The sequence below is a fragment of the Lissotriton vulgaris genome, chromosome 11, assembly GCF_964263255.1.
Source record: "Lissotriton vulgaris chromosome 11, aLisVul1.2, whole genome shotgun sequence".
Taxonomy (NCBI): domain Eukaryota; kingdom Metazoa; phylum Chordata; class Amphibia; order Caudata; family Salamandridae; genus Lissotriton; species Lissotriton vulgaris.
The window spans coordinates 944,876,003-944,901,872 of record NC_141699.1 but is presented as its reverse complement, the minus strand read 5'-3'; the positions used below and the strand labels follow the sequence as shown (position 1 = coordinate 944,901,872).

The following is a 25,870-nucleotide window of genomic DNA, read 5'->3' as shown; positions in this document are numbered from 1 at the left end:
TCCCCGTTCCCAACCTCTCTCTCAGATCCCGACTCCTCTGGGGTGAACAATTCAGCACTGGTGGCATCCGAATCACTGTAGGATGACCCCACAGCGCACATCGTTCTCCATGCTAGCAAGTTCTCCTGTAGCCTCTCATCCCTGCATGTATGCTGCATGTGTGTTTCCTCAGCTGAGGTCTACTTCTTAGCATCCCTGAGCCACCTTGACAACACAGGGGCCCTTTGTCCCATCCAGGTGATAGCTACCCGGCGCCTTGCTAACACTAGGAGCAACTGTAACATTTTATAGGATAAGTTCCTCTTTTTAGGTTTGGGGACCAGGGCCAGCAAACAGTGTAGCAGGGTCAAAGCAATTCGGAGGCCCGTGACTGTTCGAATGTGGTCCACCACCGCCTTCCAGAAGTCCCCGGCCAGCGGGCACTCCCAGGCCAGGTGCATAAATTCGGCCCCTTCCGTGCCACACCTAGGGCAGTTATCTGGTCTATCCGCAGTGATATGGCGAAGGGAGACCGGGGTCATGTATGTGCGATGTACAAAATTGAAATTACCAGCTTAAACCGCGCATTGCACGACACCTTACGGGTAAGGAGTCCTATGCGTTTACGTTGTCCCGGGTCTACTGCAACCCCCAGATCCGCCTCCCAGGCTGCCCAAGACGGGGAGACCGGAGGGGCAGAGTCGCTTCTCATGGCCAAGTACAGTAATGTGATCAGCCGCCGTCCCCTGCCACAGGAAAGAATGATGTTCAGGGTGTGGGACAACGGAGGTGCCTCCGGGTACTGTGGCCAGGTTGCCCTTGCCATCTCCTGAAGGCCTCTATAGTGCAGGTACTGCCCCCCAGTCAGTCCGAAGGCCTCCATAGCCTGCTCCAGGGTCACGAATGTATCGTCCGGATAAGGGTCCGCCAGCGTCTCTCAGCCGCCCTCTCGCCAGTCCGGGAAAGACATGTGTTTCTCCATCCGTGTCACGGGTGCCAAGATCCACACCGGTAACTCCCTATGAAAGGGGGCTCGCCGCAAGACCTTCTCAACAAACCGCTGCCAAATCCCCGCAGTGTTTCGGACTATATGCAGTAGAGTACCATCTGCTCCTCTACCTCGCATCAGAGCCACCTGTAACGCCCTTTCGTCCGCCCTGCCCGCCAAGAGTCCCGTTCCCAGTTATCCGTGCCCACGAACCATCGTGCAGCCGTAAGGAGTTGTGCCGCATAGTAATATAGGTCAAATCTCGGGGCCTCCAGGCCCCCCCCTCCTCCCAGCGCCGGACAACGGTGTGCAGGGCAACTCTGCTGCGTTTGCCCGTCCAGAGTAGTGAAGTGAGCAGCATATTAAGCATGCGAAATATACGCGGGGGAGCAGGCATAAAGTGTTTTGTAAGATGTATAATACCCTCGGCAACATTACCATCTTGGAAACAGCTAGCCACCCCATTAGGGAGAGTGGGAGAGTGTTCCAAAAGGACACAGACTGCTGCAGGGTATGGAGCACTCGCTCAGGGTTGAGAGCCAGCAATTGTTCATCGGACGCGGCCACTTGGATACCCAGGTATCTGAAGGCCTCCAATTCCCACCGCAGCCCCAGGTGTGGGAGACTCAGTCGCGGGTCATCACCATAGCTCACCAGGGGAAAGATCAAGGACTTCCCAGGGTTGAGGCGCAGTCCCGAGGCCGCACCAAAACGATCCAACAGTTGCAGTAGAAGAGGTAGTGATTCCCGCGGGGACGTCAGGTAGAACAAAGCATCAGGGAATCAGATTCACAGTATCTCCCACCTGTACACCCCACTGCGCCATCTTCGTTCGGACTGAGACCGCCAATGGCTCAATCGCCAGGGCGAACAGGAGCGGCGACAGGGGCTACCCCTGCCGAGTGCCCCTGCCCAAGGGCCATTCCTCCGATCGCGCCGACCCAAGTCTGACCCTGACCGTAGGCGCTCCGTACAGAATCCTGATCCAAGTGCAAAAGATGGGCCTCACCCCTGCCAGCCGGAGCACCTCCAAGAGGTACCCCCAGTTGATAGTGTCAAAAGACTTAGCCAGATCAATCGACACCAGGCTCTGGGGACCCCCCTGTCACGCACCTTATGTAGAACATGGTTCAGATGCCGGAGATTCATGGCGGTGTTGCGGCCAGGGATAAACCCACACTGGTTTTGGTGGACCAAGTGAGTCATATGTGGCGCCAACCTGGTGGCCAAAAGGCTAGTAAGGATGTTTACATCGGTGTTAATCAGAGTGATAGGCCGGTACGCCGCGGGATCACAACTATCCCCACCCGGCTTTAGAAGCATACAAACCTCCCCCTGGTTCATGGTGGGCGGGAGGGCGCCACATTCCAGTGCCTCATGGTAAACCTGCAAAAGGAGGGGGGGCAAGGGTATCTGCAAACACCTGATAAAATTCCAGCGGGAAAGAGTCTCCGCCTGGGGCCTTAGCTTTCGACAGGGCAGCCAACGCTACTCTGACCTCCCGGAGTGACACGAGTGCATCCAGTTCCTCCGCGGCCTCTGTCGAGAGGGTCTAGAGAGTCAGTCCCCGGAGGTATGGCTGATAGGAGGCCTCCGTTATCAAGGGATCCGCGGTGTACACCGCCAGTAGGTGAGAGCGGAGAACCTCAAGAATACCCGACTCCGAATGCACCATGTCCCCTTCAGGACCCTTCAAGGCAACTATCCGTACCGGAGCGGACTCCATCTTAAGGATCCAGGCCAGCAGACGTCCAGACTTGTCCCCCTCACGGTGGAGACGCGGACGGTATTGACCGAGAGTATACCTATCCAGTCGGGTAAGTATGTCATGAACGCCTTCACGGGCCGTCCGCTCTGACTCCAGGTCCGAACCATCAGGATCCGACAGGGTCTGACAGTGTCTAAGGTGGTCTTCCGCGTCCCTCAAGTCACTAAGCAACTGCCTCCGGACCCCATAGCCCAGGCCCATGCATCTGCCACGCATAACCGCCTTCAGGGCGTCCCATTTAGTTGCATAAGGCAAGGCACCGCCCTCCCAGTTTAAGTCCAGGTAGTTATGCAAGACCGTCAACAAATGATCCCTACCCACCTGGTCCTGCAGGAGGTCCCCAGTCATCCTCCAAGTCCGCGGACGGGAGGACCAGTCGACCCATTGCGCAACGCACGTCACGGGCGAGTGGTCGGACAGAAAACTAGCCTGATGTGTGACCGTCAAGGCAAGGGATGCGTCAATATTGGCAGCAAGGATTCTATCTAGCCTACTATGTGTGTTGTGCGTAGGGGTGTAACAGGTGTACAGTTTCTGTTCAGGGTTGCCTAGGCGCCACACATCGGTAGCTCCCAGGTTGTTCCTCACCTCCCGAAGACGCACCGTCATAAGTGGTTTCGTGCCAGCCCAGGGAGGGTGCCTGTCCAAAACCGGGTCCAACACACAGTTGAAGTCCCCAAACCAGAGGAGGGGAGCGTCTAAATCCGAAACAATAAGCTCTTGAAGATGGGAGACGAAGTCAGGGTCATCTACGTTGGGTGCATAAGAATTTAATAACAGGAAGTCTCTCCCATCCAGCTTCACCCGCAGTAGCAAATACCTGCCCTCAATATCCGCCTCAGCAAACTGAATAGCCAGGGGGACCCCAGGCGCCACCCAAATCAGGACCCCTCTAGCATACGTAGAGAAGGAGGAATGAAACACTTGGCCTCTCCATTTCTTTGCCAGTTTAAGAGCACCCTCATTCAAATGAGTTTCTTGCAAACGTACAGGGGTATTATCAGGGTTTAGGGATAGGTTTGGGTTTTGGGGTACAGGGTATATTTATGGGTTTAAGATGGGTTAGTGTTTAAGGGTGTTGGGTTATTTTAAGGAGTAACGGTGGGTTATGATTATGGGGTGCAGGGATATTTAAAGGGAGCAGGGTGGGATTAGCACACAATATGAGACATGGCATGAAGGGCGGAACGTACCACATGCCCCCAGCGTTTGTCACGCCCCCAGCACAACGCAGACACGCCCACAAGGGCACGGTTCTTTTACCTTTTAAATGTATATGGTGGGCGTCTGCATAGCCTATGTCCTTCTGTTGCAACTGCCCTTTCCAACGCCGTATTGGGTGTTGTGATTGGTGCTGTGGTTCCTGAGATTACCCGCCTCAAAGGTTTGGGCCCTCTATTATATTAGTATAGATAATTAGGAAGCTTAGTTCATCTGGACATTGCTATTTCTAAGAATTTTTTGTTTTTGCTTTTATAATTTTGAGTGCAGTAATCACAGTTGTGTTTCAGTAGCATGGAGCAAAGCAGGCAGTCCAAACATCCAATTCTCTCAATTGCCCACATCGGACGAGGAGGAACAGCAGGACAAGCTGAAAGTATTGTAGCAGAGTTTAGCAATCCCAATTTGAAATATTTATTGCGAACTATGTACAAATAAGTATTTACCAATTGCTAGGCTTCTCATATCAGACTTAATGGGAGTAAAATACATGATAGGTGTTATATTTACACTGCAATTGTCATAATAGGAAAATTAACTGGGGATGACCAGTAATGAAACATAACTTTTATTTGAGACCTTACTTAGGGCCTGGTTTAGAGCTTGGCGGACGGGTTACTCCGTCACAACGGTGATGGATATCCTGTCTGCCAAAATATAAATCCCTTAGGCTATAATGGGATTTATATTTTGGCGGACAGGATATCAGTCACTATTGTGACGGAGTACCCCTTCCGCCAAGATCTATATCAGGCCCTTGGTCACAAGCAGTAATCAAGTGATGATGTGGAAACTACAAACACCAAAATGACACTGGATAGTTTCTTTATATCAGGTCAAATAAATTTGGACCATAAATATAGGACTTCAGAATCTCTACTCCAAATATGACTTGACTAAGCAGTGAATCTCAGGGATTCATAAAACACCTGTCTGGTAACATTTCAAGTAGCCACGGACAGGGTTAGGCTACAAACATTTTGATTGTAAAAGTAAAACACTGAATACTGGATATCGAAAGAGATTCCATTGCCCCTATTGCAACGTGAGTCAAACAGTAGATTTTTTATAATTTATTAGAAACTGTTTCATCAAGACAACCCATCATGCTTTTAGAAAGTTTGGGACCTAGTCGCTAAAAGGCGGCATTCAGTCAGCAACAAAAAAAAAAAAAAAAAAGAATAGGTTCCCAGATGGGCATCAATTTTGGCAAGATTACCTGGCATAGGTGGTGGGCAGGGACGAGGCATCCAATCTAAAACAGAAGAAAAAGAAAAGAAAGTCTTAAGGTTTCTGCAGCTTTCAATTACCAACAGAAATTCCTATATTTGAGGAGTGAGTGGAAGGTTAAAGCTGTTCCTTCTGGATATCTTCTAATCAAATGTGGGGGGAGGTGGAATGTTGATCCATTCACTTTCCAAGTAGATATATGCTAATCAAAGGGGAAGGATCACTTGTCCTGCTCAACCTTAGGTATGCAGGACTCACAAAAGGGTGTCCCAGTAAAAAGACCCTCATGCACGTGATGGGTATTGTGGTTTCGAAGCGGTATATCTTGGTTCTCCGCTTATAGATCACGTGTGTGCATAATCATTAGGTCTATTTGGTTATGCAGCCTCCACACGGAGGTTTTTACCCAAGGTTGGTGCAGTAGTGAGCCAGAGATAAAAATTGTTAAAAAACCCAAAAGTCAGAGATTCACAACTTTATTCTGTCTGGTTTTGGGTCTGGTAAACTCTATTATAGTGCATCTTGTTAACTGGATAATGAGTAGTAGTTGCACTTAGAGTAACAAAAGTGGAAAGATAGGGGTTTTTTAAAAAAAATTGGTCGACATGTTTCTGCCTCTGTTGCCTGAATTCTAGGGCTTACAGGTATTCATCAGGACCGTTAGTGAAATAACGTGGTGGGATATATAAATAAAGTGCTCAAAAAGTGAAAGAAAAAGGTTATTAACCTGTTCCTTTGTTATGGAGGTCTTATGGTACCTGTAACAAGTAAACACAAGTTTGCAACACGCATACAGGGAGGGGGATGTGGAGGGACACACACTGAGCAATATTTGCTTCTCATTTCTATCAAATGATAGATATAAAACAACTAAAAAATGGCAATACTTTATGTGACCGGTTTACATCTATGACAATGTCAACTCTTATGCTTTCCTTGCTCATGCAATTGACTGCGACATGCTTCTAAAATGAAATCTCATGCATGTGTTGGCAAACAGTTGCGGATTGATGTTTGGTTTATATACTACATCATATGTGGTTCTGATGATGCCATCGGTAGTGATTGTGCCTATTAATTCAAGTGCCACTCGTCGTGTTGCGAAAATACACAAAGGTGACATGGTGATAACGGTAGGTCTAACTTATCCGTGCGTGTTCCCCCTTAGTGAGGTACTCAACTTTGTGTGTATATCGTGACTAAAACAGACACAGTGTATTTGTTCGTATACTAGGGGTTCGATGGGTGGCCGCACTGATAATCACCGCCGCTGCTCGGGGTCATTTCATAGAATTTTACCGCGCGCAATTGTTTTGCACACTCCCTTCAGTTGGTAGAGCTTTTGGACTGGGCTAAAGAGGGTAAATAGTAAAAAATAGTTAAGGGGTGTGTTGTTGAATACTTGCGATTTTGTAGAGGACGCTTCCACGATGTGTTGATCACGCTACCTATTGCATCCGATCCTCAGCTTCCCTGTGTGTGCGCTGTTCTGCTCTTACCGAACCGGAAGCAGTTGGTGTCGCTTCCGGGTCGTTTTTAATGGGCAGTGATTGCATTGCTAGAGATCTCCTATTGGTCCATACACTTTGTTTACAGAACGTGGGGGAGGAGCATTCCCTATAGTTCCGAAAATATCGGTAGTGTGGAGGTGATTGCAAAATTCCCCTTAAGTGACTATGATCTGGCCGATATTGTTTGATAGAGCGACAATATTTTCAGTTAGTTATTTTTAGATATTGGGACCTTATTCCGTAAATAGTAAATTAATATATTGGTGATGTTTATGAGATATTCAACCTCCAGTTGTGTTCTCACGGTGATATAATCTCATATCTTTGAAATTCTTAGGTGATGGGCGTTGTTCGGGAGAGCAATAGTCTGTAGTAAGTTTCCTGTACGTTTTCATGCATTGGTCAGGAAAATTGTGTGTCAGATTAATAATGTCCCCGTGTCTCCGAAAATATATACGTGGGATTGTCAGGTCATTAGGAGAGAAAGGGAGGAATTTACTCATGGCTTAATGCAGGATGATTATTTTCTTGCAAGAGACAGCCAGGGTATATTGTCATTCAGTCCTTCACTGTCAGTTTTAAGTCTGTGTACCCATCTTTGCTCCTTTTCAAAGAGGGTTTTCTCGGCATTATGGTCTTTGATCGGTAAGGTTTCAAGAATCACCCATTGTAGATCATGTACAGTGTGGCCTTTTTCTAGGTAGTGGGTAGCCATTTTGGTGGTGCTCTTCTTACATTTTACGTTGCTCCTGTGCTCACCTATTCTCTGCTTTGCTCTCCTACATGTCATTCCAATGTAATTCATTTTACACGGACATGTGATCATATATACAACATGAGTTGTATTACAGTTGGTGTGATTGTTCAGGGTCCATTTGAAATTAGGTAAGAGTTGTATTTCTTTCGTTGGTCTTGTGAGACCGCAGACAGAACAGGAACCGCACGGGTAATGACCTGTCACTTTTGGGTTGCCCCACAGAGTAACATTCTCTCTGGGAATTTTTGGGGCTGGTCTCGTATGGACTAGAATATCTTTTAGATTCCTGCTCCTCCTGTTCGCGAACCTTGGTTTGGGCCAAGTGAGGTTACCTGATGTCAGTATTTGCCAATTTTTATTGACAATTTTTTTGATGTTTGTCATCGAACTGTACGTGGTGACATGTTAAGGTTTCCTCTTGTGGTGTCTTTGGAGTGCTCTCCAGTAGTGCATCTCTATTTTGATTCCTTGCCCGTTTCTTACAGCTGGCAATGATTTTTTTCGGGTAGTCTCGGGCTTCTAGTTTTTTACAAAGGTCATTGGCTTGTAGTTTGTATTCTGAAATGTTGCTACAGTTACGCCGTAACCTGAGAAACTGGCTGTATGGTAAGTTCTCGGAGGGGTCTTGGGTGGAAACTGTTAAAAGACAGAAGGCTGTTTTTCGTGGTTGTCTTGAAGAAAGTCCGTGTCTGGAGAGTGTTGGCTTCAGCATAGACAGTTACGTCTAAAAAGTCAATGCTCTTTGTATCTGCACAGTATGTGAACTTCAGACGGTCGTCCCTTTGGTTTAACCACGTATGGAACTCTGAGAGGTTCTCTTGGTCCCCTTTCCAGATGACAAAGATATCATCAATGTATCGTTTCCAAAACAGTATACATTGATGATAAGGGTTGTTGGTTTGGTTCAAAATGTGGGTATCTTCAAAAGTACTCACATACAACCCTGCCACGCTCGGGGCAAATGTACTGCCCATCGAGGTCCCGTGGCATTGTAGATAAAGAGTGTCTCTGTACTGAAAAAAGTTCTCCATGAGAGCCAGTCGACAGCATTCCAGGACAAAATGTCTGGGTTTTTTGTAGGACCAGGTGGTATTGAAAAGTATACCTTCGAGAGTTTCCATTGTTTTCTCCTGAGGTAGACTGGTGTAAAGGCTTTCTACATCGAACCCCACCAGGAGCATGGTGTCCGGTGAGTATTTGATGTGTTGTAGATGGTTCAAAAGATCCCTGGTATCTTTAAGGTATGTAGGAGTTCTTTAGACAAGGGGTCGCAGATACTGGTCAGCGAACTCAGAAAGGGGTTCAAGAATTGAACCTATGCCGGACACGATTGGGCGTCCAGGTGGTGGTACTCGTCCCTTGTGGGTCTTCAGTAACGAATAGAAGTAAGGGGTACGTGGTGTTGTCGTCCTGAGGTAATCCCTTTCTTTTTTTGAGATCCAGTTGTTGGTCTCTCCTTCCTCTAGCATCATTGCGATGGTCCTTTGGAGTCTCGGTGTAGGGTCTATTGTAAGGATCTTATAAAATTTTTCATTTGACAATAGGTCCATACATTGTTGGTTATATCCTGCATTTGTCAAGAGGACAATGCCTCCGCCTTTGTCGGCTGGCTTTATGACTATGTCATGGTCACTTTTTAGGGCGTTCAGGGCCAATTGTTCAGATCTCGTGATATTCTGAAATGGTTTTTGTACAGCGTTCGCTAGTTCGTCAATGCCTTTGAAGACTGCTTGTTCAAATGTTTGTATCTCTATTGGTACCCGAGAGTTCAATGGGCAGAAAGATGACTTCCTTTTTAAGGTTGTGTCTCCATCTTTGTTCGGTGGTTGACTTCCTTGGAAAAAAGCGTTCAATTTTAATTTGCGGCAGAATTCGGCCATTTCACATTTTGTTTTGAAAACGTCTGGTTTTGGTGTGGGAACGTATCCCAGACCTTTGTTGAGTTCACTTGTTTCATCTTCTGACAGGACCCTGTCTGAGATTCACGATGAGGGATTCGTGGGTGTTCCTGTTTTGGCTTTTGTTACGCTCCTTGTCTGGACCGGTCTGGTTTGGTCTGCCCAGGTCACTCCTCTCCTCCGTGTTCTCTCGGATGTCCGGCCATTCCCTAAAAAAGGAATGCGTTGTTGGAAATTCTGCCCTCCATGCGGTTGCATTTGGTGGTTCATCATCTGAGGGCCCTGGCAGTATGGATTTATCCAGCCTTGGAAGTGTGGGTTGTAAGGTTGAAAGGGCATCCCTGGATTGCCCATTTGGAAAAAAGGGGGGCACCAAAAGATGCGTCCACGTCTATTTCCTCTTTTGTTCTGCTGATTATGTTGGAAATTATTGGAGTTGTTAGTTCCTTGGTCTGAGCTGATGCTGGAGGTACTGCTATCTGAACCATAATTGGAAGCATTGTCATCTATTTTGTGATCTTTGCTACTGTAGGGGTGTACCTTTTCAATAGAGAATTTCTTGAGTTCTTTTGCTAATTTTTGCAGCTTGGTCTGTATCAGATATTCATGAGAATCACTCATTTCTTTGTTTATTTCATCTAATTTTGTTTTGTGTATAGTGATGTTAACCGTGTTGTTTATTTTAGTTTCCAAGATTTGGATTTTCACTGTTAGTTCGTCTGTCAATCTTGTAGCTGTTTTTATGATAAGGACTAGGTAGTCCCTGGTGCATTTGCATGAAATGGCAGACCAGTCCTTTCTGAATGCCAGATCTTTTAAGAAGGTCCTTGGTGCATTAGTGACCCAAAGTCCTCTTGGTGCCGCATTTACCCTCAGGTATTCTGTCATAATTATTCCATGTACAGCAGTTCTTACTTGTTCCTTTTTTAATTCCGTTAATTCATCCCATTCTGTAGAGCTGGAAAGAGTTTGAGTGAGGTCACTGTTCACAAATGGCGCCGGTCTCGCAAGTATTTCATCGATCTCTTCTATGGAATAGCTTAATCCCAAATTCTCTGCCATTATCAGATATTAATAGTAAAAGGTCGGATACTCCTGATCCAGACTTTAGTGGAGACTACCACAGCTGTGCGCTGCTGATAATCTTCTAATCAGTCATCTTTCTGCCCATTGAACTCTCAGGTACCAATAGAGATACAAACATTTGAACAAGCAGTCTTCAAAGGCATTGACGAACTAGCGAACGCTGTACAAAAACCATTTCAGAATATCACGAGATCTGAACGCCCTAAAAAGTGACCATGACAGTCATAAAGCCAGCCGACAAAGGCGGAGGCATTGTCCTCTTGACAAATGCAGGATATAACCAACAATGTATGGACCTATTGTCAAATGAAAAATTTTATAAGATCCTTACAATAGACCCTACACCGAGACTCCAAAGGACCATCGCAATGATGCTAGAGGAAGGAGAGACCAACAACTGGATCTCAAAAAAAGAAGGGGATTACCTCAGGACGACAACACCACGTACCCCTTACTTCTATTCGTTACCGAAGACCCACAAGGGACGAGTACCACCACCTGGACGCCCAATCGTGTCTGGCATAGGTTCAATTCTTGAACCCCTTTCTGAGTTCGCTGACCAGTATCTGCGACCCCATGTCCAAAGAACTCCTAAATACCTTAAAGATACCAGGGATCTTTTGAACCATCTACAACACATCAAATACTCACCGGACACCATGCTCCTGGTGGGGTTCGATGTAGAAAGCCTTTACACCATTCTACCTCAGGAGAAAACAATGGAAACTCTCGAAAGTATACTTTTCAATACCACCTGGTCCTACAAAACTCCCAGACATTTTGTCCTGGAATGCTGTCGACTGGCTCTCATGGAGAACTTTTTTCAGTACAGAGACACTCTGTATCTACAATGCCACGGGACCTCGATGGGCAGTACATTTGCCCCGAGCGTGGCAGGGTTGTATGTGAGTACTTTTGAAGATACCCACATTTTGAACCAAACCAACAACCCTTATCATCAATGTATACTGTTTTGGAAACGATACATTGATGATATCTTTGTCATCTGGAAAGGGGACCAAGAGAACCTCTCAGAGTTCCATACGTGGTTAAACCAAAGGGACGACCGTCTGAAGTTCACATACTGTGCAGATAAAAAGAGCATTGACTTTTTAGACGTAACTGTCTATGCTGAAGCCAACACTCTCCAGACACGGACTTTCTTCAAGACAACCGCGAAAAACAGCCTTCTGTCTTTTAACAGTTTCCACCCAAGACCCCTCTGAGAAAACTTACCATACAGCCAGTTTCTCAGGTTACGGCGTAACTGTAGCAACATTTCAGAATACAAACTACAAGCCAATGACCTTTGTAAAAAACTAGAAGCCCGAGACTACCCGAAAAAAATCATTGCCAGCTGTAAGAAACGGGCAAGGAATCAAAATAGAGATGCACTACTGGAGAGCACTCCAAAGACACCACAAGAGGAAACCTTAACATGTGTCACCACGTACAGTTCGATGACAAACAACATCAAAAAAATTGTCAATAAAAATTGGCAAATACTGACATCAGGTAACCTCACTTGGCCCAAACCAAGGTTCGCGAACAGGAGGAGCAGGAATCTAAAAGATATTCTAGTCCATACGAGACCAGCCCCAAAAATTCCCAGAGAGAATGTTACTCTGTGGGGCAACCCAAAAGTGACAGGTCATTACCCGTGCGGTTCCTGTTCTGTCTGCGGTCTCACAAGGCCAACGAAAGAAATCCAACTCTTACCTAATTTCAAATGGACCCTGAACAATCACACCAACTGTAATACAACTCATGTTGTATATATGGTCACATGTCCGTGTAAAATGAATTACATTGGAATGACATGTAGGAGAGCAAAGCAGAGAATAGGTGAGCGCAGGAGCAACGTAAAATGTAAGAAGAGCACCACCAAAATGGCTACCCACTACCTAGAAAAAGGCCACACTGTACATGATCTACAATGGGTGATTCTTGAAACCTTATCGATCAAAGACCATAATGCCGAGAAAACCCTCTTTGAAAAGGAGCAAAGATGGGTACACAGACTTAAAACTGACAGTGAAGGACTGAATGACTATATACCCTGGCTGTCTCTTGCAAGAAAATAATCATCCTGCATTAAGCCATGAGTAAATTCCTCCCTATCTCTCCTAATGACCTGACAATCCTACGTATATATTTTCGGAGACACGGGGACATTATTAATCTGACACACAATTTTCCTGACCAATGCATGAAAACATACAGGAAACTTACTACAGACTATTGCTCTCCCGAACAACGCCCATCACCTAAGAATTTCAAAGATATGAGATTATATCACCGCGAGAACACAACTGGAGGTTGAATATCTCATAAACATCACCAATATATTAATTTACTATTTACGGAATAAGGTCCCAATATCTAAAAATAACTAACTGAAAATATTGTCGCTCGATCAAACAATTTCGGCCAGATCATAGAGTCACTTAAGGGGAATTTTGCAATCACCTCCACACTACCGATATTTTCGGAACTATAGGGAATGCTCCTCCCCCACGTTCTGTAAACAACGTGTATGGACCAATAGGAGATCTCTAGCAATGCAATCACTGCCCATTAAAAACGACTCGGAAGCGACGCCAACTGCTTCCGGTTCGGTAAGAGCAGAACAGCGCACACACAGGGAAGCTGAGTATCGGACCCCATAGGTAGCGTGATCAACACATCGTGGAAGCGTCCTCTACAAAATCGCAAGTATTCAACAACACACCCCTTAACTATTTTTTACTATTTACCCTCTTTAGCCCAGTCCAAAAGCTCTACCAACTGAAGGGAGTGTGCAAAACAATTGCACGAGGTAAAATTCTATGAAATGACCCCGAGCAGCGGCAGCGATTATCAGTGCGGCCACCCATCGAACCCCTAGTATACGAACAAATACATGGTGTCTGTTTTAGTCACGATATAAACACAAAGTTGAGTACCTCACTAAGGGGGAACACGCACAGATAAGTTAGACCTACCGTTATCACCATGTCACCTTTGTGTATTTTCGCAACACGACGAGTGGCACTTGAATTAATAGGCACAATCACTACCGATAGCATCATCAGAACCACATATGATGTAGTATATAAACCAAAACATCAATCCGCAACTGTTTACCAACACATGCATGAGATTTCATTTTAGAAGCATGTTGCAGTCAATTGCATGAGCAAGGAAAGCATAAGAGAGAGTTGACATAGCCATAGATGTAAACCGGTCACATAAAGTATTGCCATTTTTTAGTTGTTTTATATCTATCATTTGATAGAAATGAGAAGCAAATATTGCTCAGTGTGTGTCCCTCCACATCCCCCTACCTGTATGCGTGTTGCAAACTTGTGTTTACTCGTTACAGGTACCATAAGACCTCCATAACAAAGGAACAGGTTAATAACCTTTTTCTTTCACTTTTTGAGCACTTTATTTATATATCCCACCACGTTATTTCACTAACGGTCCTGATGAATGCCCGTAAGCCCTAGAATTCAGGCAACAGAGGCAGAAACATGTCGACCAATTTTTTTTTAAAAACCCCTATCTTTCCACTTTTGTTACTCTAAGTGCAACTACTACTCATTATCCAGTTCACAAGATGCACTATAATAGAGTTTACCAGACCCAAAACCAGACAGAATAAAGTTGTGAATCTCTGACTTTTGGGTTTTTTAACAATTTTTATCTCTGGCTCACTACTGCACCAACCTTGGGTAAAAACCTCCGGGTGGAGGCTGCATAACCAAATAGACCTAATGATTATGCACACACGTGATCTATAAGCGGAGAACCAAGATATACCGCTTCGAAACCACCATACCCATCACGTGCATGAGGGTTCCTTCTGGATAGCCATCTCCTTTTTTTGAGGATGCATTCAAGGCACCTGTTGAATTAATGGAGTTTTCCTACCTCTACATATTTACTGTGTTTATCAGCAGAGTTTTCAATTAAAAGTCTGACCCGTGGAAGATATGAAAAATCCACGATCTCCGACTTGTGAGTTAAACAAAATGTGCACCTGTGAAAATATAGGTATTGGCTTCATAAATAATATACGTATACACATTATATGTTGTAGTTACCAGTAAATGTTTGAACAGATGTGCACCGCGCCGAAATTAAGTTAACAGAGAAACTATGCATGGTAACCCGTAACAATCTGAGCCCCATTGCAGCAAAATAATTTTTCTGCACAAAAAGCTTTGGCCGCATCAGCATTTTTGTACTAATTTGGTTCCAAAGTACCTGCTTGGCATGAATGCTTAAATTATGTGAAATATGCCATTTCCCTTAATCAAAGAATCTCCAGTCATGACGCAACTGCCTTTGTGACCTGTTTACTGGTGGTGGCATGTTGATATCAATGCACATCTGGTTCTTATGATGCCTTCATTTTCTCATCTTATTTGCTTTAAGTTTGCCAACATGTTCCCCACTGTGCAGTAGATACAGATGGCAAGGAAGGAGTAGTTTCTGTCCTGTAACTCCAGTTCTGTAGTAGGGGTATCTCGGTTATAGTCATAATCTAGTGAATAGTCCCGCCCATGTGCGTGGACCCCGGCAATCAAAAATAATTTCTTAAATTGTCAAATCATGCAGAAACTGCAAAGACACTTCAGAGAGAATTTAAAGACAAATAATGCAGCCTATATCCACAAGCTACACTGTCCAGTACTTCAACTAGAAATTCCACCAAACACCACACACAACACAGCCTGTCCAGTTTCTACCATAGAGAAACTTGCCTCCACCAGTAAAAGACTCTGGAATGATAGAGAGGAAGGCATGGACAGACAAGCCCCATAGGCTGCCATTATGTGGCTTAAATAGGATACTGTGCCTTTAAGAGAACTTTCCAGAACTTTCTCCCAGTATCCCAGAATGCATAGCAAGTCCCTCTTACTTTCAGTTCTTTTTGAAGGCGTAGCACGCCAGACCTGTAGCATTCCTTAATAAAGAAATATCTCCACTGGGGAGGAGAGCGGGCGTTTATGACTATAACAGATATACCCCCACTACAGAACTGGAGTTACAGGACAGAAACTACTCCTTCTGTAGTAGGGGATCTCTGTGTATAGTCATAATCTAGTGAATAGAATGGCAAGCCCATCCCCACACCAAGCGGCGGTGGTAAAAGAAATTAACACCACTATTGTGCGAATAAATTCCGCAGCGAAGCCTGTCCAACCTGAGCATCTGCCCTGGCATCAGTGTCCAGACACTAATGATTAGCAAAGGTATGAACAGACTTCCAAGTGGCTGCTTTGCAGATTTCAGCAATCGGCACGTTACGGAGCAAGGCTGTCGTGGCAGCTTTGCCCCTGGTGGATTGAGCCTTAGGCTTACCTCCTAAGGTCTTATTAGCTTTTTGGTAACACAATTGTATGCAGGACACAATCCACCTAGAAATGGACTGCTTAGAGGTAGCAAGACCCGTCCTGACTGATCCATAATTGATAAACAACTGGTCAGACCTACAAATATCTTTGGTTTAAAACAAGATAACATTTCAACACCCTCCTAACATCCAGGGAATGGAGAGACCTTTCCGCTGGAGAAGAAGGATTCTGAAAAAACATAGGCAAAGTTATGGTCTGGTTGACATGAAAATCAGAAATAACCTTGGAAAGAAATTTAGGGCGAGTACGCATAACAACCTTAGCAGCATGAAATACAGTATAAGGTTCCTGGCAACACAACGCCTGAATTTCACTCACCCTGCGGGCCGATGTAATGGCCACGAGGAATGCCGCCTTCCAGGACAGGTGCTGCAACGAAGCCTTATGAATAGGTTCAAAAGGCTCCTTCATCAACCTGGACAGCACCACATTCAGTTCCCATGAAGGCGAAGGAAGCCTGACAGGAGGGAATACTTTCTTCAAGCCTTCCAAAAAATCTTTGATCACAGGGATCTGGAAGAAGGAAGTCTGTGAAGGGAATTTCCTGTAGGCAGTCAATGCAGCAAGATGAACCTTAATGGAATGAACATTAAGTCCAGACTGCGCCAAATGTAGAAGGTAAGGAAGGATGACATCTTCCTTGCACGTCGTGGTTCTTAGACTGGCACCAGATACAGAACCTCTTCCACTTGTAAGCATAGGAAGTCCGAGTGGAAGGTCTCTTAGACTCCTTCAGTATGTCCATGCAATCATCGGGCAGATTCAGATGGCCATATTGCACTATCTCAGGAGCCATGCCGCCAAACTCAAAGACGAGAGGTTGGGGTGTAACATCTGTCCCCCGAACTTCGTGAGAAGGTCCAGCCTGCACGGCAGCCGAATGTGAGGAAGGAGAGACCGGTGAAGCAGGTCTGTGAACCACCACAGTCTGGGCCATTCCGGGGAAATGAGTATCATCCGAGCCCTGGACCTGGCCAGCTTGATGAGCATCGCTGGAATCAGGGGAATGGGCGGAAAAGCGTACAGAAAGCTGTTCGACCAGTTGATCCATAACGCATTCCCCAGCATCCCCTGCTGGTAGTACCTGGAGGCGAAGTCTCGGCATTTGCTGTTTTCGGCGGTGGCGAACAGATCTGCGTCTGGAGTTTCCCACCTTGCGAAGACCTCTCCTAGTACTTCGTTGTTTATGACCCATTCGTGGTTTTCCTGAACCAGTCTGCTCAGTGCGTCTGCCTGAACATTCTGCACACCTGGCAGATGGATAGCCGTTATCGTCAGTCCTCTGGCCAGAAGCCAGTGCCAGATAGTCTGCGCCTCTTGCAACAGAGTGCGTGATCTCGAGACCCCCTGCTTGTTGAGGTAATACATTGTGGTGGTATTGTCCGTCTGTACAAGCAGAGAGTTGGTCTGAAAGGACGGAAGAAAGGCCTTCAGTGCCAAGTGAACAGCTCTGAGTTCCAGGAAATTGATGTGATACGTGGCCTCCATCGGGGACCACGTTCCTTGAATCTGTAGGTTTCCGGAGTGCGCTCCCCACCCCAGGAGAGAAGCATCCGTCACGACAGCCTGCGTGGGAATGTCCTTGTGGAAGGGAACCCCTCTGAGGAGATTCTCAGCTGAACACCACCACTTCAGAGACGGAAGAGCATGCAGAGACAGTCGTATCTTGTCGTCCCAAGATCCTTTCCTCTGATCCCACTGGTCTTCCAAGCACTCCTGCTGCGGTCTCATGTGCAGCCGTGCGTGTGGCGAAAGGAAGATACAAGAGGCCATCGATCCCAGTAGAGAAGACACCGTCCTCACTGTTGTAGATGGAGTTGTCATAAGAGCCTGAGCCTTCCAAAGGAGTGATAATCGTTGCTCTTCTGAAGGAGACACGCTTGCTGACAGCGTATTGATGGAGGCTCCCAAGTACTGTATGCATTGGACCGGAGTCGGGACAGACTTGGACATGTTGATGTGCAACCCTAGCTTGTTCAAGAGAACGCACGTCTTCTGGAAGTGTGCTCGCGCTTCCGAGAAGGAGGATGCCTTGATCAACCAATCGTCCAGGTACGGGTAGACAAACACCTTGTTCTTCCGTAGGTGTGCCGCTACCACCACCATGCACTTCGAGAATGTTCTCGGCGCAGACTTTAGTCCGAATGGGAGTACTGTGTATTGATGACGATTGGCGCCGACTTGGAACCACAGGAACTTCCTGTGTTTGTGTGCAGTGGGCACTTGGAAGTACGCATCCTGTAGGTCTATAGCACATAGCCAGTCTCCCTGTTGCAACTGAGGATAAATCTGATGCAACGACAGCATGCGAAACTTTTCCCTGCGAATCCATCTGTTTGCCTGTCGCAAGTCCAGAATGGGCCTGAACTCGTTCTTGTCCTTCTTGCGAACCAGGAAGAACCGGGAGTACAGACCTCTTCCTCTCTGAGACAGAGGTACGTCTTCTATCGCCCTTTTCCTTAACAGGATATCTGCCTCGGCCTGAAGCTCGCGCAGCTGAAACTGCGAGCTGACCGGTGGAATTGCTGAAGGCGAACCGAAGACTGTATCCATTGCAAACAATATTCAGCACCCACTTGTCCTGAATAATCTTTCTCCACTCTGCCAGAAAAAATTGAATGCTTCCCCCTACCGGAGTGGGTAACAAATATGGGGGAAGTAAGTGCTCAGGGCCTAGACCCGGCCGGGCCTTTGGTCGCTGGAGCCGACTGTTGGCCTCCTCTGCCCTTCTGGCGTTTCTGGAACGGCTTACCGAACTGTTGATGTTGCTGTGACTGTCCCGAAGGTTGGCCACGTCCTCTGCCCTGCCCACCGAACCGCCGTTGGAATGGGCGGTACGATTTCTTCACTTTTATGGGCTTCTCCAGGCCCACAGCCATGAGAGTTTCGGCCTCCGCCTTCATGTTGTTTGCGGGCCGCCGTCACAATTACAGAATCCGGAGGAGGTTCCGCCCTTAGAAAGGCCGGGTCCGAATCGGGAGCCCGGTATTTTTTCAGCAATCTCTATGGGGCCGCCTTAGTCACCGCAGGGGTGAGGAAAAGGTCCATGGCCGGTTCCTCCAGGCCCGGCACCAGAGGCAGCAGTGGACGAGACAGGTGATTCTGGTGCAGTGTCTCGAAAATGACTGATGTCTTAGGCGTGGGCACCGTCAAAGATATGCCCAATTTTGCGGCGCCTCTCAAAAGAACATCATGGAGTGCCACCAGGTCATCAATCGGCGACACCCTCGTGTCCGGTGATCCCGAAAAGGTCGGAGAGTAGTCCCTGGTCCCTGAGGACCTCGTGCAAGAGCGAGATCTGTGCCTCCTATGGCGGTGTCTCGACCGCGTGGACGACCTTTGGCGCGATCGCTCCTTCCTCCTAGAGCGAGAGCTTGATCTCCCGGCCTGTGGACGCTCCACAGGTTTCCGTGGGGGCATCTTCCTCGGTTCCTCCTGGGGTCTAGGTTTCGGGGCCCCCTTAGGAGGTGTCGGCAGAGGGGGTAATGACGTCGACCTCGGCGGAGGGACCGGAGGTATCCCCGACCGAGGGGCAGGCCCATGCGGTGGAAGTGGTCGGCCTGACGGAAGTGGAGGGTTGGTGGGAGGGTCCTCCTTAGGTACAGGAGGAGGGGGTGACCTAGGCAGAGTTGGTGTGTACACCACCGAGTACACCGAGCCCGGTGACTCCTTCGGCGAAGGGGACTGTGACCCAGCCCCTTCAGCAGGCGATCGCTTCCTCTTGCGTCCTCCACTAGATCCAGCCTGACTTCTGGCGCCAGAACTCCTCTTGCGCCGCTTAGGAGAGGTGGAGCGACTCCTAGACACCCCCCAAGGGCCTCAGCAGAGGCAGAGGGAACCATCCCAGCCTGCCCAGACCCACCTGCAGCCTGCAGTTGTCTCTCTTCAAGGCCTTGAAGCCTAATCTTCAGCCTGTCCCTCAGGGTCCTTGCTGAAAATTGCTGGCAGATGTTACAGTCTTCAGGGACATGTGTGTCAGGGAGACAGACGATGCAGACGTCGTGTGGATCACTCTTGGCCTTCTTCCTTCCACATGCTGGGCATTTGTCGAAAAGACCAGGCATTTTAGAGCCCTAAAAAGCCTGAACCAACACACAGGAGAGAAGAGAAGCACCAAGAAAGATATACTCAAACACTTTTATCCAAAAAAGTGACAAAAATCCAATAAACCCTTGAAACAAGGGTGAGCTCAATGCCAGGGTCCTGTTAGCAGGAGCCGGAAAAAAGAACTGAAAGTAAAAGGGACCTGCTATGCATTCTTGGATACTGGGAGAAAGTTCTGGAAAGTTCTCATAAAGGCACAGTATCCTATTTAAGCCACATAATGGCAGCCTATGGGGCTTGTCTGTCCATGCCTTCCTCTCTATCATTCCAGAGTCTTTTACTGGTGGAGGCAAGTTTCTCTATGGTAAAAACTGGACAGGCTGTGTTGTGTGTGGTGTTTGGTGGAATTTCTAGTTGAGGTACTGGACAGTGTAGCCTGTGGATATAGGCTGCATTATTTGTCTTTAAATTCTCTCTTAAGTGTCTTTGCAGTTTCTGCATGATTTGACAATTTAAGAGATTATTTTTGATTGCCGGGGGGGAACGCACATGGGCGGGACTATTCACTAGATTATGACTATACACAGAGATCCCCTACTACAGAACTACCTTGCCTCGTCACGGAGGCTTCGCAGAACTCTTGCTAATCTTACAGGATTTGCCATGTTTGGGGACATGTTCTTATTAAAGACCACTTCTTGTAGTCTCCGTACTTACTTGTTGATATATTGGTCCGCACATTGAGGTTCCTGCAAATGTACTCAGAAAAGGGGGGTGGTGATGCAGAGTGTCTGAATTAAGCAGACCACTTTTACCCAGTCCAAAGATCAGGGCTTGATCCATCACCGTTATTTATCTCACTGCACCATCCCAGTTCAGAACCTGGCTATATGCAAATCAGTCTGTCCCTGGCCCAGTGCATCATGGGAACACGGCAGACTAAACTACCAAGCCAATTCTTCACCAGAAAGGAGACAAGCTACCGGGGACCGGTTTCTGGCATTTCAGCCGTCGTCGGCCCGGCTTGCTTGAATCCTGATGGTGCAGTGAGAAAGGGACTCATGTCTGAGTATACCCTGCCACACCTATAGTGGCCAAAAACGATTCAGAAAAAGGGGGTGGTGATGAACAGAGTGTCTGAATTAAGCAGACCACTCTTACCCAGTCCAAAGATCAGGGCTTGATCCATCATCGTTATTTATCTCACTGCACCATCCCAGTTCAGAACCTGGCTATATGCAAATCAGTCTGTCCCTGGCCCAGTGCATCATGGGAACAGGGCAGACTAAACTACCAAGCCAATTCTTCACCAGAAAGGAGACAAGCTACCGGGGACCGGTTTCTGGCATTTCAGCCGTCGTCGGCCCGGCTTGCTTTAATCCTGATGGTGCAGTGAGAAAGGGACTCATGTCTGAGTAAACCTGCAAATGTACTACCGTGTTTTTTCGTGTAGTGCCATGCCTCAAAGCTTCCATATGCTATTGTATTGTGGTCAGTAGTGCTTTGAGTGCTCTGAGTTTTGGGACTGCATGAATGCGGTTGGTTTTCAGCAAACTGCAGAAAACATTAAACAGGCAAAGTCTAGCAATTCTTCTGAAGATATTTAGCAAAAGTGTGGTACGCAGGACTTAAAACAATGCCCTTAGATTGATTCATGGTCTTTGCAGAAAAATAAATATCAGAAGCAAGGAAATGTTTGGAATGAATATGTGTCAATGTGCGCATGTTCATTTTTGGGCTGGTCATTTTTAAGATCAGTCCGAACATGCGCACTAGCCTTCTCCTTAAGAGACGGCGGGTTGCTTCATGCTGCAGCCCCCTGTCTCCTCATGGGCAGGGATACATAAGCCAATCCTGGCATTGCTGGAGCAGCCTCAGTAGAGGGGTTGGCAGTGACGTCGCGACTGTTCCTGTTTGTTGAAGAGCGCGGGACTCCAGCCCAGGAGCAGTCGAGCAGAGGTGGCGCGGACCGGTAGGTTTTCTTTTATTATTTTTTAATTTTAAACTTCCCTGGCCCCCACTTCCGCGAGTATTGCGAGCCACGACTTTCGTGTGTGTGTGTAAACCTAGAATTAAGATATTTGTACTTGTATGCATGTTCGGTTTCACAGACTTGTGGTTCTAGGATATTTCCGTTACCTGGGATATGTGAGCTGTTGCTGGGAAATTACCAGAAAAAGATTATTTATGCCACGTTTTTTTGGTAGCATGATCTTAATGGAAGGATTTTCAAATTTAAGGAGATGTAATCTTAAGAGCATTATCAACGTGCTATAATCGTAGTAATGTTTTTGAGATTTCATGAAAGATAACCTGATTTGTGGTTAATATCCTGTGAATGAAATACAGACCCTATCATACAACCCATGTTGAAAATCTGTGAAAGATGTACTGCCAAAAAAAGTAACAATCTTCAAAGACTCTCAAAACTGAACTCCATTGAGCTTAACATTTGGCACACACGCAACATGGAAACACACACACATACACAAAATGCCTTTCTCCCATGTAAGAGGTCATTGGTTAAACCTTATCGAGGGATCAGAAAGGAATGAAACATTTGCAGGTGGACAGGTCTGGTGCGTAGATGCATCTGTGAAGTTAACTTTAGGAAACTTGGTTGCAATGGATACACATGCTCCTGTGATACTGCCCTAGAGCTTGGCACTCAGCCACACATACAGCTACACTATGACGCGACTGCTCCAGCCTTTGTCATACTCACCATCATCCACTTGATACAGGCCAAGATGGCACGCACCTCCGTAGCCAAGCTGTGGTTCTAAATTAGTGTTTGAAATTTGGAAACTGAGAGTTGTGGAAGGTTGATGTGCATGTGCTGAGGGCTCCGTAAATTTGGAATGTTTTCATGATGCAGATTTAGATGCATTTCTATATTTGGGTGCCTCAGTGTTAAATGAAAGCTCATGCTGGATGAGGTTTCTGTAAACAACTCAGCTGTCTCATCGCCCTGAAATGGTTCCATTTCATTGTATCACATTCCAGAATCCTGGGCCCACAATTACGACATGTCAGACAGAGAGCAGGCTAGAGCGAAAAAAACAAAATGGCCCAATCAATACCACTGCACTCCTTCCGATTTTGTTTCAGTAATTAGTATCCTAGCAAACAGCATTCCTTCTCTTCCATGCGGAGATAGGGAAGAAGATTGGCATCACAAGCGCACAGCTGCTCAAGGAGGTATACTTGGCTCTCCTTGGCCTTCATGAACGAATCTTTAGACCCTGCATTCTCCCTCCACTACCAGACTTCCACCCCACTCCCCACCCCAACACTAAGTATAGTTTGGGGTTGCTAGTATTGAAAATAGTTAATATAGAATTCTCAGTGGAATGTGTCTGGATATGCATCTCCATACACCAGAGGATACACATTGTAGTTTTATGTTTCAAGCGCTCCCCTCTATCTTGCTTTGCAGTCCACACTCTAGTTCCAAAGAGGACCGCTGGAAGTATTGTCTTGTTCAGAGGTAATTCACTGATTCTGTGCTGTGCCAAATGTACAGGATAGTTGACCCTGTCGTTGAAGCGCACGCCCCTTTAGGAAGAAGAAGGGTCCCTCAGCCTGGCTAACAACCACATTCACTTTACTCTTCACAGTCAAAAAGGAGGGGAGAGTTGGTCTAGATGAACTATTCATTAGTTTAGGCCAACCCTCACCTCGTTTTTGACTGTGAAGAGTAAAGTGCATGTGTTCTCAAATTAGCTTGAAAATGCATGTTTTGCCCACTCATTTTTCAATTTTGTTTTGAGGGTCAAGGCCCGGCCAGGGGACCTCCACCCTAAGAACTTTGGAAGGCAGAGGGTGCAAGCAACATAAGGAAGCATGACACAACAAACCCTAAATTGGAGACCAAATGCATGGCACAAAAGTACCCAAGCATTCACCGCCCAGTCACCAGAAAGGAAGGAATGGAGCCATAACAACAACAAGGCGAGCACCCCTCTAGGGAGGGAGTAAGGAAAAGGCACTCAGAGAACCAATGCCCTTAAGCAGGTGAGTGCACAAGACCGAGAAGGGTCCTCGCAGAACGGGGCGGAAGGTTAGGTCGTGAAGGAATCTGCAACTAGCATCGTCTCTACCAAATACATCGTTACTGAAGGTAAGCAACTCGTACATCTGATGCAGACTACTAGCCACAGATTCCTTAACCTAGAATAGATACCCTAGCCATACCCAAAGGGGAGGAGGGTCTGCGAGAAGACCTCTCCAGCTCAGACGTGCCCAAGACCCCCACAAGGGACCAGCCGCAGGGGCAGGAAAAAATAGTCCCGTCCCCACGACAGGGAATGAGTCACAGGCCCGAACCTGAAGAGAACCTCAACATTGTGAGGGAACACCTGCCCCACAGGGGACGTGTTAGAACGACAAAAGAGGCAACCCAGCCTTCAAACCAGGAGAAAACTAAGGAAGCCAAAACACCCCCAGCCCAGACAACGTACCAGAGAACTCCACCGGAAGCCTCAAGGTACAGGCAGCACAGAGGAAGAAGAGCCACCTACAGACTCCAAGGAGAAGAGACCGAAATACGGCAGAACCTCTACCGGGAAACATACCCAGTGAGGAGGGCCGCCCAGCCCATCACAGCTCAAAGCCAGAAGACGAGACTGAACGACGTCTCAGCAATAAGCAGTCAGAAGAATAAGAATGGAAGCTCACAATGGCCCAACAGGACAAAGAGCAGGAGCTCCAGGACCACGCCAAGGTCGCTGGCCACTGAACAGAAGAGCAGGCTGGGGCAGCCAGTACCTGACAAGCCACAAAACTAAACGCCCAGACCAACTCGGGCTCAGAACAAGGGCAAGGCTAGTAAACCGATATGAACGACCCCTAAAGAGGGCCGCCCTGGACAGAACAGACCCACTAAGCAGTGAGAGCAGCTAGAAGATAAGAGGAGTAACAAGTAGAATGGACCAGGCCGTCAACACAGGAAACGATGACCTCTTAAACACCAGACAGAGGCCCAGACCAAACGGCAGGCAAGGGCAAAAAAACACTGCGGCACAGCGCCGTAGATTACCATCTACGGCGTTGTGCCGACCAGCCCACGCCCCAGTAAGGTCAAAGACAGCACCATCATAATAAAGCAACGCCAGAGGGAGTCCACACCCTCCCCACAAAAGACCGATATACGATAGCTACATATACCCCACATAGGGTAGGACATGTCACAAGAAAGCATGAGAACCACTCTTAGGGGAAAAAATTCCTGCATCATATGACAAAATCATAGACCTGCGGCAGAAACCACAGAAGGCTTAGTTGTTAGCCAGAAAAACCCATTCATACCAGAAATGGGGGCTGAACCACCAGCCAACTGAAGAGCAGGGCGAACCAAGGACTCAGAGGGCACAGTATCACTCATAGAAATGTTAACAGCGCTCCAAAAACCAAACAGGAGCAAGTGGGATAATGTCTCCCACCAAGCCCCGGAGGATCACCAAACCAACCTACTGAGAAAGAGGACGGAGCCCCGCTTGAGTCTGCATGGGTATTAAACAGGACCCTGTCAAAAGGGAGTCCACCAGACACTCCCTAATATTTTCAGGAAAACAGCATCGCAAAGCCAAGCATGGCGACGGAGAGCCACAGAAGTGGCCATAGCACGGCCAATAGCATCAGCAACATCCAAAGCTGCACAAAGAATAAACGCGGCCAACTCTCTACCATCTAACACATGGCCCCGCAGATCAGCACGGGTCCCCTCATGAGAGACATGAGAAAGAAAGGACTCCACAAAATCCCACAGCACACACAAAGTGTTAAGTGTCCTCAAGGCAGCACTGGAGGAAGCGAAGACATTACGTCCCCATGAGTCTAACCACCGGGCCTCCCGAGACGGAGGGAACACCACCACAGGCAAACACGGAAAGGCATTGCGCAGTAGAGTGCCTTGAGGAGAAGGGTGGAAAGAGCCAGACCGGGTCATGCGGAGCAGGGCGATGACGGTGCAGTAGCGCCC

The 25,870-nt window shown here is 47.2% G+C and overlaps 1 protein-coding gene across 1 annotated transcript in view; it reads right to left on the bottom strand.

The window, feature by feature from the left end:
• LOC147683725 (von Willebrand factor A domain-containing protein 5A-like) overlaps positions 1–25,870 on the bottom strand; it is a 752,535-nt gene that overhangs the window by 418,873 nt on the left and 307,792 nt on the right. The window contains exon 18 of the mRNA XM_086944099.1: positions 5,176–5,211. Coding sequence (XP_086800225.1) covers positions 5,176–5,211 — 36 coding nt within the window. The remainder of the gene's footprint in view (positions 1–5,175; positions 5,212–25,870) is intronic.